Raw genomic sequence first — 17,315 nt, 5'->3', positions numbered from 1 at the left:
ATCGCTAGGGTTGGAGTAAGATTCAAGCGCCAGTCAGGTTCTGTATGTGCAATTAGGCGAGGAGGGGGGGAAGGGATGGGTCTGATGCCATCTTGCCCTTCACTTCAGACAAGATGTCCTGGGCTAGTGCTGGGAAGCAAGGTAGTGAGGGGTAAAATGCACCTTAGATTCATGTGTCCTTGCGGGATCCACTAGCTGACGTCAGAATGGAAGGAAGAAACCTCCAGTGGCTTTGTCTGTCATGGATGGAATGCAACATGGCTGAGTTACGTGGGGAACGGGTGGGGAGAAAAAGGAGTTTCTAGAATTGTGCATCCGTGATTTCACATAAAATCAGCTCTCCTGATTTAGGCTGCAAAGCCCAGACTCTCACTCCTGAGAGCATAGAACTGTTGTGGCTCCTTCTCAAAGTGGGTCTCCACTGTGCCACTGCACCCTGCACAGTGCCCATGACAGTTGCTCCAGTTTGCAAATGTGCCCACAGGCACGGTAAGGTTGATGACGTCCGGTCAACATTAAATCACATCACACTTTTCAGCAGAGTGAAACCTCAGCTCACTTGATCTGACTTGCAGCTCAGCTCATGGTGAAGTGAGTACATGACTGCTGAATAATAATTTTGCTGGCCGACTTCACCTCACCATGCTTTCTGTGTGTCCCTGGAGAAACAGGATGGCACAGTGGTTCGTGCATTGGGAGAGTAGGGTTCAAATCCCTGCTCAGCCACAAAGCATGTCAGTAACTCTCGGCTTAACTTCACAGGGTTGTTGTGAGGATAAAAGGAGGGGGAACATGTTTGCCACCCTGAGCTCCTTGGAGGATGAGTGGGATGAAATCAGTTAGGTAGACAGACTGGCAACCTTTTCTTAGAAGGAGTGGGATGCTGAATGTGCAGAGGTGAGCTGATAGGTGAACATGTAGGAAAGCAAATTCCATGAGCCAAGTCCACATCTCCCACAGGCCAGATAAAGTTGCTGGGTTTTGTTTTCAAAAATTCTGGGACCTTGAGCTGGGTGCCTCTGACTCTTTGGGAGAATAGGGTATTGTATTTCTCCCTCCCCCCTCTGGAAAAGGAGCTTAAAGCAAAGTGCCTCTGAGTATGTGCAGACTGCTCCTGTTCCTTTTTTTTTAAGTTAACAATGAAATCATTAAACCTACCTATTTTCCTGTCTTTATATTTTATGTTCCAGCAACTGAATACAAGGGTGAAATTCTGGCTAGTGTGCTAACCCCCAAACCTGAAGGGCCACCTGCATTTAGTCATCCAGTGTTTCCTTGTACTAAAGGGGTGGAGGCTTTCTTTCTTGCACCATTAGTTATTCTGTGCAAGGCGTTTTTGAACCTCTTCTCCTCCCCCTTCCAAAACAAACAGGCAATTTCTAAGAATTTCCCTGAGCCCCTCCCCCCACCATCCCCAGAGAACAGCCTGCCCAACCCTTTTGGCCTCTGTTCGCTGCCAATAGATGTTTCTGCGATATAAATGATAAATGTTTTTTTTACAGGCAAAAATAGCCAATGGTGGCGTGTCTGATAGGCTTCAGAGCCAGTAGCTGAAGCCTGACTACATATGCCAAAGCACGTACCCACCTCCCCTCTCTGGCTGCCTTAAATGGCTTCTGTGGGTTTCCCCTTTTGTCTGTTGTGAACCTTTTCTCCCCTCTGCCTGCCCCCCCCCCCCAGCTACAGCTCATAAGCTTCTGTGGACACAGGCCTGACACCTCCACAGATTACATCCTGAGCACAGTCACTCAGTTTTTTAAGAGTGTCAAACGTCTCCTCGAAAGACAGAAACCTCGTGATGCAGCTAGAAAGTAGCTGGTGGACTAGGTCCTGGCTGGTGGTGCTGAAGCCCTCCTGGACTGATAGGGTGGATTCTGAAGCCTCCTGTGGACACTGAAGGTCCCCAGTACCTCTCTGCTCATGGCAGAAGTTGTTCAAGTCCAGCGTGCTCATATGCATGGCCCCATCCTAAGGTAAGAACTGGGAGGGGCCATTTTCCTTGGCTGAGGCTGCAATCCTATACAAGCTAGGAGTGCAATCCTAACTGTGTCTACTCAGAAGTAAGTACTAATTAAGTCAGTGGGACTTCCAGGTATGTGGCATTAGGATTACCGAGGCCCCATCTGCACTATACATTTAAAGCAGTATCATACCACTTTAAACAGTTGTGGCTTCCCCCAAAGAATCCTGGGAACTGTAGTTTGATAAAGGTGCTGAGAGTTGTTAGGAGACTTCTATTCCTCTCAGAGCTACAAATTCTAGAGTGGTTTAACAGTCAATTCCTCTTCCTAGGGACTCTGGAACTGTAGGTCTGTGAGGGGAACGGGTCTCCTTGCAACTCCCAGCAGACTCCCTTAACAAACTAACAAATGTGTGGCACAGATGAAGCCTTAGGAGTAAGTATGAGTGGAAAGGTACAGGGTTGTGCCATAAATTCTACGTCGTTGTGAAGCTGGAGTTCATGTAACTAAAGAGTGTTCCAGTACCTGAGGATTTCTTTCTCTGTTTGGGCTACTTAGCCTTTTTGGGACAGGGTATTACACTGGGGAGTTTCACTAAGAGTATGCTCAAAGTTTTTTCTTTTCCACGGTTGCATCTTTTTCTTTTTACAATGGCTTAGTGATGGTTAATAATTTCTATACAGCACTAGCAACAACACAGAGATTGTGGCACCTTGAAGACCATAAGTGGCACACATTTTCAACACTGTTTGCAACAAATTCTAAGGGGCTCCTGGGGAAGATGCCCTGAGTGGGGCTGGGGTGGGATCTCCTTGAACGGGCCCATCTCCATTACACAGTTGCTGCTGTCTGTCTACTTAATTACTGGGGGGGGGGGCTCTGCCACCCTGCTCACTCCACCCATTATCCTCCACCCCTTCTCCTGCCACCCTCAAGTCTCCGCCACTCCTAGGCACCCCCATTCCCCTTGCCAACCTGCTTGTTTTGTTTGTTCCTGCACTGCCGCTGCCCTTTGCCACCCCGGACAAACACTGCCACTGCATAATGCACCTAGGCTGCCCTCTACCTAGTATGACATCTAGGCCGCCTCCCAGCCTCCCACCATGTTTGCCCACCAACCCACCCAGGCTGCTGCCGCTGCTGCCACTACCGCCGCTACTGCCACCGTACCTAGGCCGCTCGCTCACTCACCAAGGCTGCCACCGCCATCTTGCCTGCTTGTCAAGGCGGACAGCGTGAGTGCTGTGCATGTGTGTGTGTGTAAGTGTTGTTGCTGCACTTCGCAGTGCCACCTCTTTGTGGCACTGCAAACTGCACAGTGCGGCATTTCCATTTATGTATAAAATTAATTTCTGCATTTCTATCCCACCTTTCCCCCGAGGAGGTCAAGGCAGCGTACATGGCTTCCCACCTCCCCGTTTATCCTCACCACAACTCTGAGGGGAAGATTAGGCTGAGAGATAGTGACTGGCTGCATGGCTGCGTGGGGATTTGAACCCTGGCCTCCCAGGTTTGAGTCTGACACGCTAATCAATACACCACCCTGGCTTTTTGGGATACTGAGCCAAAATAGAAGGAAAGTAAATAGGGAGAATGGGATGGGCCCCCACTGACAAACTTACATTAGGTGATCCTTTCCACTAAAAATGTGCTGCTGCTGTTGTTTTTCATCTTTCCCCCAAGGAGTTCCAGGCGGTGTGCACCATTTCTCCTCACAATGACCCTCTGAGGTAGGGTTAGCTGAGGAATGTAGGAAGCTACCTTATAGTGTGTCAGACCACTGGTTACTCTAGCTCAGTATTGTCCACACTGACTGGCAGCAATTATCCAGGGTTTCAGAGAAGAGATGTTTCCCAGCCCTACCTGCAGATGCCTATTAGGGATTGAACCTGGGACCTTCTGTATGCAAAGCATGCACTCTACCACTGAGCTATGGCCTCTCCCCGTAAATGGCTCCGGGTCACTCAGTGAGCTTCATGGCTGAGTGGCGATTTGAACTGTCCCAGGTTCTTAGTCTGACACTTTAACCACTCAGTACACTAGCACCCTCTCCCTCTAGGCCAGCCTTTCCCAACCAGTGTGCCTCCAGATGTTGTTGGACCACAACTCCCATCAGCCTCAGCCAGCATTGCCAATGGCCAGGAAAGATGGGAGTTGTGGTCCAGCAACATCTGGAGGCACACTGGTTGGGAAAGGCTGCTCTAGGCTCTCACACCACTGCTCAGGAGGGCAAGGTGGTTGGAGGCTGCAGCTCCTTCTTGAGCTTACTCTTGCCACTACTTATCCATTTTGAGTGACTGGTGAACAGGCAACCTGGGGGAGGAGAAAGACCACAGCCAGTGGGCTCTGGGCGTCAACACTGGGCCCCCTGCTAGGGTGTAGGCCTTGGCAGATGCCCAACAGTGCTGACCCCTTATGCAGATCTGGCTTTGGGGGATTGGAGCCCATTTCAGTAGATACATCTGCCAAAGTGGACTATATCTCCCTCCACAGTTAATCTGTTAGTCTTTAAAGGTGCTTGCCAGTTGCTCCTGCAATAGACTAACATGGCTATCCCTCTGGAACATCGCCCTGTTTAGGGAGCCAAATGTTATGCTCTTTACCGGGGTAATGGCAGTGGTGGAGATGCTTGGCAGTTGTCTATTATTAGCACAATGGAAGGGCCTTGTGCTTTGGAACACCTGCCCCATTCATTCATTTGCATTTATTCTAGGGCAGCATTTCCCAGCTTTTGGTTCTCCAGATGTTGCTGAACTACAGTAATTCCTGGCTTCTGGCCATGCTGGCTGGGGCTGATGGGAGTTGTAGTCCAGCAACATCTGGAGACCCTAAGGTTGGTAAAGGCTGCTCTAGGGGATAGAAATTGCCATTGGTATGCATCAAATGCAGGCAGTCCATCAACACTTGTTAATCTATGATTACTAGTCATGGCCCCCTCTAGGATGCACACCTTAACGTGGTGAGGGGGTTTGATAGTGTTGAAGAAGCTGAGAGCAATGCCGTCAGGAGTCTAGACCAACAGGCTAGACTCCTAGCAGGGGCACTCGAGGCGGAATGGTCAAAGCTGAGACACCAGACTAAGATGCATCCAAACTCAGAGGAAGGCAATGGTAAACCACCTCTGAATACCTCTTACCAAGAGAACCCTATGAACAGAGTATCCAAAAGGCAACACGAGATATTGCTGGAAGATGAGACCCCCAGGACAGGAGGCACTCACAGAGCTATTGGGGAAGAACAAAGGGCAAGTACGAGTAGCGCTGTGACTAATGATGCAGCTGGGTCAAAGCCAAAAGGAAGCCCAGAGGCTGATGTGCCAGATGCGAAAGGAGAGTCTGGAGTTGTACGACGCACACAATAGGAACATGGAATGTGAGAAGCATGAACCAGGGAAAGTTAGAAATTGTCAATCAAGAAATGGAGCGTATCAACATTACAATACTTGGTGTGAGCAAATTAAAATGGATGGGAATGGGACATTTTCAATCAGGCAACTACAAAATATTTTATGCAGGAAATGAGAAATTAAGAAGAAATGGGGTTGCTTTAGTAGTGGGAAGTGATGTAGCAAGATCAGGAGCTACAATGCAAGGTCTGAGCGAGTTATATCAATGAGATTAAATGGGAAACCTATCAACATAACCATCATCCAAGTCTATGCTCCAATGGCAAACGTAGAAGAAGAGGAATTTGAGAGATATTACGCAGAAGTACAGGAAGAAATTGATCACATACCAAAACAAGATGTGCTGATAATCATGGGGGATTGGAATGCAAAAACTGGGGACAGAGAATAATTAGGAATTGTGGGGAAATGGGGCCTAGGAGACAGAAATGAAGCAGGAGAAAGACTTATTGAATTCTGTGAAGCCAATTATTTGTTTCTTGCGAACGCATTTTTTGAGCAACCGAAGAGACGACTGTACATGTGGACATCACCAAATGGTCAATATAGGAATCAAATTGATTATATAATTGGTAACAGAAGATGGAGAAGTTCCATATTTTCTGCAAAAACAAGACCCAAGAGCAGACTGCGGTACAGATAATGAACTGGTCGTATCGAAAATCAGAGTAAAGCTAAAGAAGACCAACAAAGCAATCATAATGCCAAAATACAATTTAAATAACATCCCAGAAGCATATAAAGATCAAATAAGGAACAGGTTTGAGGCTTTAAACTTAGTTGACAGAGAACCAGAAGAACTATGGAATGAAGTCAGAGATGTTACCAGGGAAGAATGCAAAAAGACAATTCCTCTAGTTAAAAAGAAATAAAGACCTCAATGGATGACTGAAGAAACTCTAAAAATGGTTAAAAAGAGAAGGAAAGCAAAAGCAAAAGGAGTATCCCGTCCAGAGCCGAAAGAATGAGACTGGAGTGTGTGTGCAAGTAAATCTCGTTTTATTAGAGTAATGGATATATCAAAGGCATTGCGCTTCATAGGAAACCCTACACTAACTCACTAGAGTCCCTAACTATACTCTAGACATGCTCTGCAGCGTGTGAAGGAAGTTGACTCAACAACCCCCCACTAGGAGCGGCAGGCTTATATAGGAAATGTTTTCGAACGTAATCTCTGACTCCTTCGTAATTCCTGTCTTTGCCCTGTCCGTTTCTCGTGGCGACGGAAACGAGGAGACAGGGGACGCGCATCCAACAGCTCATCTGAAGACACCTGCTCCCGAGCAACGGGCTCGAGGTCAGGGGGCGGTGCCATACTGGAATCCTCCTGGGAACTGCTTGGCAAGGGAGGAGCTGGCACTGACTCTGAAGCTTCCCTCCACAAGTCCTCTGCATCAACTGGGGGCGGTGCGCTCGGCTCCACGGAAAGGGCGTTACTCGTGGGAACTGGCTGGAGAGCAGGCTGCCCCCTCCCGCACGACCCTGCTCAGACACAACAATCCCCAACCCTGCTTCTTCTGGCTGCGGAGGTGCCTGAAACTCATGCCTCCCCCCTTCCTGTCCCTTCTGAGTTGGCTGCAGTGCAACAAGGAGATGGAAACACAGTCAGAACCTTAAATGCAACAATACAGTGACTAGTACGTAGGGACAAAGAGAACTATTACAATAGTTACTGTATAGAAATAGAAGAGGACAACAAAAAGGGTAGAACAAGAGCCCTGTTCCAAAAGATTAGAGAAATGAAAGGGAAATTCAAACCAAGGATGTTGAATAATCAACAGGGGAACACACTGGCTGACCGAGATGAAATAAAAGGAAGATGGAAGCAATACACTGAAGAACTCTATAAAAGAGATGACAGGATGACAGATTCATTCACGGAGGAACCATATAATGAAGAACCAGAAATTTTAGAATGCGAGGTGAAAGCTGCTCTTAAAATACTTGGAAGAAACAAATCACCAGGAATAGATGACATACCAATAGAATTGCTACAAGCTACTGAGACTGAATCCGTCCAAATTTTGACAAAAATATGTCAAGAAATATGGAAAACTAAACAATGACCCACAGACTGGAAGCGTTCCATACACATCCCAATTCCAAAAAAAGGGGATCCCAAGGAATGCAGTAATTATCAAATGATTGCCTTAATATCCCATGCAAGTTAAGTAATGCTCAAGATTCTACAACAAAGGCTCTTACCATATATGGAGCAAGAAATGCCAGATGTCCAAGCTGGATTTAGAAAGGGAAGAGGCACCAGAGATCATATCGCAAACATACTTTGGATAATGGAACGGAGCAAGGAATTTCAGATGAAAATCACCCTGTGCTTTATAGACTACAGCAAAGCCTTTGACTGTGCAGATCATGAAAAACTATGGAATGCTTTAAAAGAAATGGGGGTGCCACAGCATCTGATTGTCCTGATGCGCAACCTATACTCTGGGCAAGAGGCTACTGTAAGGACAGAATATGGAGAAACCGATTGCTTCCTGTTGGAAAGGGTGTGAGACAGGGGTGTATTTTATCACCCTATTTATTTAATCTAGACGCAGAACATATCATACGGAAAACGGGATTGGACCACGATGAAGGAGGTGTGAAAATTGGAGAAATATCAATAATTTAAGATATGCAGATGATACCATACTACTAGCAGAAACCAGTAATGATTTGAAACGAATGCTGATGAAAGTTAGAGGAAAGCACAAAAGCTGAACGTCAAAAAGACTAAAGTAATGACAACAGAAGATTTATGTAACTTTACAGTTGACAATGAGGACATTGAACATGTCAAGGATTATCAATACCTTGGCACAATCATTAACCAAAATGGAGGCAATAGTCAAGAAATCAGAAGAAGGCTAGGACTGGGGAGGGCAGCTCTGAGACAACTAGAAAAGGTCCTCAAATGCAAAGATGTATCACTGAACACTAAAGTCAGGATCATTCAGACCATGGTATTCCTCTATGTATGGATGTGAAAGTTGGGACAGTGAAAAAAGCAGATAAGAGAAGAATCAACTCATTTGAAATGTGGTGTTGGAGGAGAGCTTTACGCATAACATGGACTGCGAAAAAGACAAATAATTGGGTGTTAGAACAAATTAAACCAGAACTATCACTAGAAGCCAAAATGCTGAAACTGAGGTTATCATACTTTGGACACATCATGAGAAGACATGATTCACTAGAAAGACAGAAGGGAGTAGAAAAAGAGGAAGGCCAAACAAGAGATGGATTGATTCCATAAAGGAAGCCACAGACCTGAACTTACAAGATCTGAACAGGGTGGTTCATGACAGATGCTCTTGGAGGTCACTGATTCATGGGGTCGCCATAAGTCGTAATCGACTTGAAGGCACATAACAACAACAACTAGTTATGGTGGCTATATATTACCTTCAGGGTCAGCGTCAATATGCTTCTGAATACATTATCCGGGATCACAAGTAGGGCAACAGCTGTTGCATTTGGGTTCTGCTTGTGGGCTTCAGAGCGGCATCTGATTGGCCACTGTGGAAAAGATGATGCTGGACTGGACAGACCAGGTGTGGCTGTGCTTGATGGCGCTGATGAGAGTTGTAGTTCAGCACCATCTGGAAGGCCAAAGGTTCCCCACACCTGAGATAGACCTTTGATCTGATCTAACAGGGCTCTTCTTATGTTCTTTAATCGTTTATTTGGAGTTGCATCCAACACTGCATGAGCAGAAAGTGAATTCACACAATTTATGTTTCCGACCTTCATCTCCTCTCCAACCCCCTGAGAGCCCCCCAAAAGCCTCTCCAAAGGGATGGGTGAAGGTGACCTCCTGAAGATTTGGGGCTGTGATCAAAAAGTGTTCTTTGATGGCAATATTTCAGACTGCATCTGGGGATTGCTTAACTGAGTGCATGCACACAGAAAGCTAATGGCAAGAAGGCGGCTTCTAGTCTGGCCTCCCTGACATGCTTACTGCTAAGTGCTAAGTGCAAGGATTTCCTCCTTTCTTTTTGAGGAAGTGCCCATGCATTCAACTCCGTCATCTACAATCCACAATGGGAGAGTTCAGAAAGTTTTTACCATAGAGTGGGCAGTCTGCTCCTCAGTGAAGGAATGTCCTTATCTTGCAGACTTGCCAGTCTTATTTTTTTCTAGTATAAAACTTAAATTGTGACTAACCTTTTGTAGTCTTGCAGACTTATCAATCTGGATTTTTTCTGGTATTAGACTTAAATTAATTTTTTATTCACTTTTGGTATCCAGGAGTGGTGTGGAATGAGTTTTTATATCCGTAAGGTTTTATTGATCCAGTTGCATTTATGTAAAGTGTTCTTTAAGATTGCCAACTGATTTAAAGGTTATCATTTGATTAATAGCCAGAAGATTAATTATCATGAGCCATGTGGAGAACTCTGGCAGGACTGATCTGAGGAGGAGGCTTGGGATCCAGGGCAGAGGCCCAGTGGTCTTGGCATGGTGGATGAGGATGTTGGGGAGGAGCCCAGCAGTCTGCCTGCTGACAGCCATGCCCCTGAGGCTGATGTGGATGTAGGGTATGGGGTTGAGCTGCCAGCCCCGCTGACTGCACCGCCCAAGGCGGTTGACCTGCTTGCCTCCTGTGGTGGATCTGCTCACAGATCGGGAGGAGGTGTCAGAGGTGGAGTTGGAAGGGGCTTTGGCAGAGTTGATCCCATCCCCATTGCCATGGACATATCAAGCCTGTTAGTCAGCCTACCGATAGGAGCACTTGCTTGCTTGCCCAGTCCCAAGCTGAGAGAAAAACCCTGGGAAATCAGCTGTGCCCGCCCTGTCCTTTATTAAGAGGATTCAAAGGGTGTGTCAAGTGTTACAACAACATCTTCACTTGAGTAGCCATGCCACTCTGTGCCTCATAGTGATGCCTGGTTTTGCAAGCTGTATCTTGACCTATGTTCAGGTTGTGTGCTAACCTGTGGATTAAAGCCTTTTATCAACCTGAGCCCTACGTCCAAGTCTGTTGGTGGGAGCCAGGACATTAATCAACGGATTGTAAGATCTCTTTGACCCTTCATGGAATGTGCCTTGGTTGGGCACATTGGCCCAAGGGTATAGAGCAGTGAGAAGGCCCTTGAGATATTGCCATATGAGACCTCCTATCATCTGTGATCATTGACTTTGCTGGCTGGGGCTCATGGGAGTCCAACAACGTCTATAGGGCCACAGGTTCCCTACCCCTAGCGTAGATTATCAGTGGTGGGGAGTCAATGGGATAAGTGTGCCCCAGAATGCCATATATTTGTGTGAGTGCTTTGCTCTTTGACTTTAAAGTATATTGAGGATGCTGAAATCATGCTTCCTCCTTTTTTACTTTTGAACTATATGCCTCTTCAGTTGAGGACAACAACCAGCTTTGTAGGTAGAGCCTTCTGTTTTCCTTAAATTTGATGAAACTTATTACTTTCTTGACTTATCCAGATCAGCCTCTGGCACAGTGTAGAAAACCTTTTGTCTGTACCGTATAAATCATGATGATATCTTTGCTGTGCCATTAGGTGTTTTTAGACACTGGACTTAGTGATCTTACAGGGGGTCCCTTACTTACACGGTAATAGTTCACTTTCACTTGCTCTCAATTTGTCATTTCCCAGTCTTAATTCTCCATATTTCCACATCAGTTTGCTTTTAAAAAAAAGCCCCCATGAAAATTCAGCATATTAGTGTGAATTTCTCCCAATATACACATGTTTGTATGCCGTTTTCTCTATTATACACATTATCACAAAGCAATTTCCAGTAATTTATTTATTATTTTACTATTGCAATTATATCCCACCTTTCCTCCAAGGAGATACAAAATGGTTCTCTCCCTCCTCATTTTATCCTTACAACAACCCTGTGAGGTAGGTTAGGCTGAGAGACAGTGAGGACCCCATGGTAGCCAAGCAGCGATTTGAACCCTGGTCCCCCAGGTCCCAGTCCAACACTCTAACCATTATACCACACCTGTTCTTTTTAATTGTTTTTTTTCACCAGTATATACATTATTATGCATGCTTCCCTTAGTATATGTATTTTTGTGCATGTTACTTTGTGAAGAACTACACTGCAGAAGTGTGAATTTTGAAGGATGGCTGTGCTCGTAATTTGAGCGTTGTTTCAGAAAGTGCAGATTAGGTAATTCTGCCTTTAAATGCAAAGTGAATTGAATTTCTCCCCCATCCCTAGTGATGACGAGCCAGCCCCTGCAGTGTTGGGGGCCCCTCTTTGTCTCCTGAGTGGGGCCCTGGACATCTTCCCCAAAGTCCTGCCCTGATGACACCCTTGTGCCTGTGCCTGCCAGGCTTTGGAAGCTTTTGCAGACAGCTTCTTGATTCAGGATTCCTGGTGTGGAAGGATATGGGTAGTGGAGACCAGTGGCCCTGAGGTCTGTGGGGCAGTGATTCTGCTCTGGGTTTTAATCTGGACTTTCAAGGAGCTCCTCAAGTGGATTCACTGCCCCACTGACATCAGGGCTCCCAGTCTCCACCGGATGTGAGGGCAAATTCTTATTTGGAAACTTCAGCCTGTTCCTGAGGGAAACTGAGCTGAGCAGCTTGTTAGAATGTTGCAAAGCAGCAGCTTGAAAAACTCTTTCCCCCCTCCTTAAACTTTCTGCTCAAACAATGTAGCTGATCACGATCATGACTGGTGCCCACACGAGGTGACTGGCACTGGAGTGTGACAAGTACAGGGACCCTGGTGGGCGTGGGGCGGAACGAACAGCTCATTACGAACACAAAGAGAACTCTCTCTCCTATTGCTAGCATGCTTGTCGGACTAATGCTGCAAGTCAACTTTCCGTAGTTACCTAGTAACGCTACTGGGAGGGAATTTAAGTTGCCATAGTGACGTTTCCAACTTGGGACCTTGCAATATGTTTGGGGGTCACCTTCCTTTCTCTCTTCTGTAGCCAGTATCCCTAGAAAGGGGAGGAGGAGGACAGGTTTGGCCCCTGGGGAGGTAAGCTTTGTAGAACGCCTTCACTTTCCACTTGATCAGCACAATTTCTCCATCCTCCGATCCCAAGGCTTCTTGCCAGTGTGATACCACTTGCTACCAGTATTTCCTAGCAGCAGGAGGGAAGTGTGTGCACACACATTTACACACCCTGAACCAGTTTTTATGGTTTGGAAGGGAGTCAGGGGTTTCCCCCCCCACCTCACATTATTTCTGTTCTCCTCTGCATTTAGGGGAGCCAGGTGTCCCACTTTGTTAATATAGGATAGATGTGGGAGACCTTTGGCCTGCCAGATATTGTTAGACAACAACTCTCATCATCCTTTGTCACTGGCCATGCTTGCTGGGGCCCATGGGAGTTGTAGTTCAGCAACATCTGGAGGGCCAAGCATTCCCCACACCTGATATAGGGTAGCAATAAAGTTTTGGAATTCCCTTCCCACAGACATGCATCTGATACTTTCATTCTATAGTTTCTGTCGTATGCTAAAGTCGCACCTCCTTACTCTGGCCTTTGACACCCGAGATATATTTTTTATGGCCCACCCTATTCTTATGGCTCTGATTTGTTTTTTGGTTTTTAAATATTTTATTTTTAAATTGCTCTAACCTTGCCTGAGACCTCATGGTGAAGGGTGGGTAAGAAATCAAAATGATGATGATGTTGACTTACTTTGCAGGGATTTTAAAAAAGAATTTCCTTATAGTAGCCTTACTTTAACAACATTGTTATTCATCAATGGTAGAGCAATATAGGTCCATGTATGCAATGGCTAAGTTGTCCATCTTATTGTATACTTGTTAACTGTTAGTGATGATCACTTGACTTTTTGCCAGGGTTGTTCATAAGCTTATTAGGTCTCTAGAAGTTGTCTCCATGTGGGAAGGCATGGATGCATGCACATGAGTCATCATCTCCAGTGGAGGCTGGTCCAGTTGGGCAAGTAGGGCACTGTCCCATCAACCTCAGTCTGCCCTCACTTGCCGGTCTCCTTACAACCAGTCCAGGGGTGCCCTGGCTGTCAACTTCTTTCTCCCTAGTCTCCTTGTTGCCCTTGTACAACTCAGCAGGGCGGCGGCGGAGGTCAAAACCAGAATTAGTGGGCTCTGCCTGTCATTGGCTCTGGCTTCCCCTATTATTTGGGCTCCCTGCTTTCCACCCTACCATTCCCAATGGGCACCAGTCTTCACGGAACATCTCTAGGCTATGGCTTGCCATTCCACACGGTGTAGTGCTGAAATTCATTTTGAGCTGATAATGCATGGTAGGACAATTATTTTCTCCCTTAGTGTAATTTTTTCAAAATAACAGATGTGCACCCTCCTGTTCCGATTTGTGCCTGATTTCTCTCTCTCTCTCTCTCTCTCTCTCTCTCACACACACACACACACACACACACTAATCATTATCTGGATGGCAAATTGTCATCTGATCTGAATTTCAGATGAGCCTCCTTGCCTTTAAGTACATATGTATCCACACACAGCCCAGCAGTTCTCAGCTCTCTGGCCAATGGCAGAGACCAGAACGTGCTTCCCTTCCCTCCTGCAGTCAAAGGGCATCTCGCTGTTCTTTCTAGCAGTGAGGGGAGAAGCAAGAGCCTCACAGGTACTCCTTCTGTGGCCATTGGATGGGGTTAAAACATGCATGCACACACACACGCACCAAAACTAGCTCATCACAGTGAGGTCTGAGCTGCAATTTTTCTTCCTAATATCAGCAGAGAGGTAGGAGCAGCCACATTGTCCTTCTGGTGATGGCAGAGTTGCATTCACTGGGACAGGGATGGGGCAAGGCAACAGTGAAGTCAGGGGGAGCTCTGGGTGGGTGGCAGTGGCCTACCACTAACTAAAGTTCTGCCAGCCTCACCGCTGCCTCGCTCCATTGTCATCCTGGTGAGCACCACTGCTGCTTTGCCTCCCTTCATGTGTGGCTGCTACCTGATATTGTTCTCTTTTTTTCTTAACATGCGGGGTATTTTTTAATATAAAGGAGCAGTGCACTCCTGCAGTCTGAGGTGCCTTGGGACTCTCCCACTTCATTCTCTGGCATGTGTAGATCTTGCCTAGGGCTCAGTGTGGGCTCCTGTGTCTCTCTGGTCCAGTCTCAAACTCCTTTTAGAATCAGCATCACACAGGTTCCCAGGCATGGTTTCACAGTGCCTGTCAATGATATCTTGCTGAAGCTAAGAAGGTCTGGGTCTGCTAAGCGCCTGGATGGGAGATCACCAGGGAATGTATGCCGCCTTCAACTCCATGGAGGAAAAGTAGGATAAAACACAACATGTACAGCTATAACAAACATTGTGATTGGGGTATATGGAGACCACTACACAGGAAATAATGTATTTGTTGAAGTGTGTGGTGGGTGAGAGAGATTATTTCATGCTGTAAGCAACACCAATTGGACATCTGCCTCCGATTGGGTAGCTATTCCCACTTGATGTGAAAAGTGCATACTCTCTCCTGCTCAAGGTATGTTCGGTCTGACTTTTCTGATATGTAGGGGAGTGGTGTGGAACCTCTGGCCATGTCCCTGCTGGCCTTGCTTCATATCCCTCTTCAATGTGCCTGTCATGAACATGTCCCTGGATGGTGGTAGTGCCTCTTGCTTGCCTAGATGGCTTTTGAAATGGTTAGATTGTTGCCTACTGTACACAGGTAAGCACTGGAGACTGTTGGCTCTGATGTCAGTGGAGCAGTGAATCTGCTCCGGGTTTTAGTCTGAACTTCCAAGGAGCTCAGCAAGGTGCTGATTAGTTTGAACTTTCAAGGATCTGTCCAAAGTGCTCCGAAATCTGCAGTGGATTCATTGCCCCACTGACATCAGAGCCAACAGTCTCCACTGCAGGTACGTGCCTCATCTCCTGTCCTGCTAGTTTTGCCTCGGGCCCCACCCACCGGCTGACATGTACCATGCTGCCCGTGAGGAAATGCAGCCCACAGGGAAGAGGCCTGAAAATTGTATTTTTAATATATTTTTATGTTTGCTGCCTTTCTGGGGGAAGAAAAACATGGCAATGTACAGCAATATTTAAAGCCATTGCAGTAAACCAACCCATAAATCCATTGAGCAATATATAAACAGTATAGAGACAGCCATAAAAGCAGCATTGGCTCAGTCAATATAAAGTAATGCTTTGCTATAAATTCTCATATACAAATAATGGAACTAAATTTCTTATACTCTGGGATACAGTGATAGGAACATGACAAGAATTGCTATAATGGAGCTGACCATTCATACATGTAGCCCAGTATTTTGCTTCTGATGAGAGGTCAGCCATGTGACTCTGGAATGTTTATGAGCAGAGAAAGGGGATGATAACCTTCCAGTGTTGTTTGTCCCACAAGTGCCTTGAAACATGGAGATTCCATTGTGACAAAGAGCCATTGTTAGTGCTCTGCTATCTTCCATGAATGTGTACGAATCTAATATAGAAAACTGCCGTCTAGCTCAATATTGTCAGCACTGATTGGCAGGAACTTTTCCAGGGTTTCAGGCAGCCCTGTCTGGAGATTCTACCACCGACCTATGGCCTTTTCCTAATTGTTTAAAGCCATTTTATGTTACACTTTAGATCTCTCCCAACAAAATGCTTATATTGTTTATTACATCAAGTATAGCACTTAAACACATAGGTTGCAATTCTATATGCACTTACCTTGAGAGTATGGATGGGGGATAGATTTGATTCAGTTCGCATTTAAAGGCAAACTTTTCTAATTTGCACTTTCTGAAACAAGATGTGAACCAAAATAGTCATCCTTTCAGATTTGCACTTCTCCTAATTTTACAGTGCAGTTCTCCAGCAAGTAATGTGTACACAAATACTAGTGTACCTACACTAGCATTACATACTAGTGTAAAGTGTGCATATAAATATATATCTTAGTGAAAATAACATAAAAAATGCATTATATTAGGGGAAATTGCTTTGCAAAAATGTGTATATTAAGCGAAACTGCATATACAAATGTGTATGTTAAGATAAATTTGCATTTCTCTTAATATACATCTGAGTAAACCTGCACAGAGAGAGCCAGTGTGGTGTAGTGGTTAGTCTCTTGGTCTACGACCTGGGAGACCAGGGTTTCGAATCTCCACACAGCTCACTGGGTGACCGTGGGCCAGTCACTGCCTCTCAGCCTCAGAGGGAGGCAGTGGTAAAACCACCTCTGAATACTGCTTACCATGAAAACCCTATTCTTAGGGTCGCCATAAGTTGGGATCGAAGGCAGTCCATTTCCATTTAAACATGCACAGAATTGGGGCAGCATATTTTTTCCTTTTCCTTTTTTCTTTTAATTGGATTTATTGAGTAATGAATGCTCCAGGTGTTGTTACCAGCTCAAAGCCCTTGGGAGGGAGCATATTAGAAATTGGAATGACTAAATCTGTCTTGCACCTTGCGGAAGCTGCTGATCTTTTGCTATGCAAAGGAATTGTGCAGTCAAGGGAAATAGCATTTTAATTTGCACAATTAACTTGTTCTCCGTTGGGAGATGCAGAGTTAGCAATGGAACAAGCTGCACGACAACTGAGTCATGTTGGGGCTTCTGGGGAGTTTAGGGTGTCCATATTCAAAAAGAGAACCTGGGGGGCCAGGGCTCCAGTACCTCTAATAGTTGCAGTGCATTTCAGAAAGAGCTGCTTGTCATGCAATCTTGTTGTGCAAGCTGCACCTGCTGAACTTCCTCTTTCTTACATAACTATTAAAAGTGCAGGAGGCCCCGTCCTCTTTTGTATCTGGCCTCCCTAAGGGAATTCTGCCAATTCTGTCCAGTCCTGATATTATGTGCGGGGGGGGGATTGTTTCGGGAAAAGCACTCTGCGCATTCTCTGTTGCTCACTCTTCATATGCCCAAGGTAGGATCCATAGCTCAGAGTCAGGAACTGACCCTCAGCTCTAATCAAGCTGTCTCTGAAGCCAGATACTCTCTTCCAGTATCCCTATATGATGCTATCTCTCTTCCTTTAA

General features: G+C 45.9%; 1 protein-coding gene across 14 annotated transcripts in view; it reads left to right on the top strand.

Moving 5' to 3' along the window:
• The window catches only part of PDE1B (phosphodiesterase 1B), a 210,953-nt gene that overhangs the window by 143,988 nt on the left and 49,650 nt on the right, over nucleotides 1–17,315 (top strand). Inside the window, exon 1 of one of the 14 annotated variants that reach the window (XM_061614569.1) lies at nucleotides 1,545–1,973. The exons of 12 other annotated variants lie outside the window; for them this stretch is intronic. In XM_061614569.1, the coding sequence (XP_061470553.1) occupies nucleotides 1,921–1,973 (53 nt within the window). In that variant the 5' untranslated portion in view covers nucleotides 1,545–1,920. Of the gene's footprint in view, nucleotides 1–1,544; nucleotides 1,974–2,291; nucleotides 2,397–17,315 lie in introns of those variants that run through there. One more of the 14 variants, XM_061614572.1, reaches the window with a different exon arrangement.

This window comes from Rhineura floridana, chromosome 3 (genome assembly GCF_030035675.1).
Source record: "Rhineura floridana isolate rRhiFlo1 chromosome 3, rRhiFlo1.hap2, whole genome shotgun sequence".
In the NCBI taxonomy this organism is placed as follows: Eukaryota; Metazoa; Chordata; class Lepidosauria; order Squamata; family Rhineuridae; genus Rhineura; species Rhineura floridana.
Note: the sequence above shows the minus strand (reverse complement) of the source record. Positions and strands in the feature narration are given on the sequence as shown.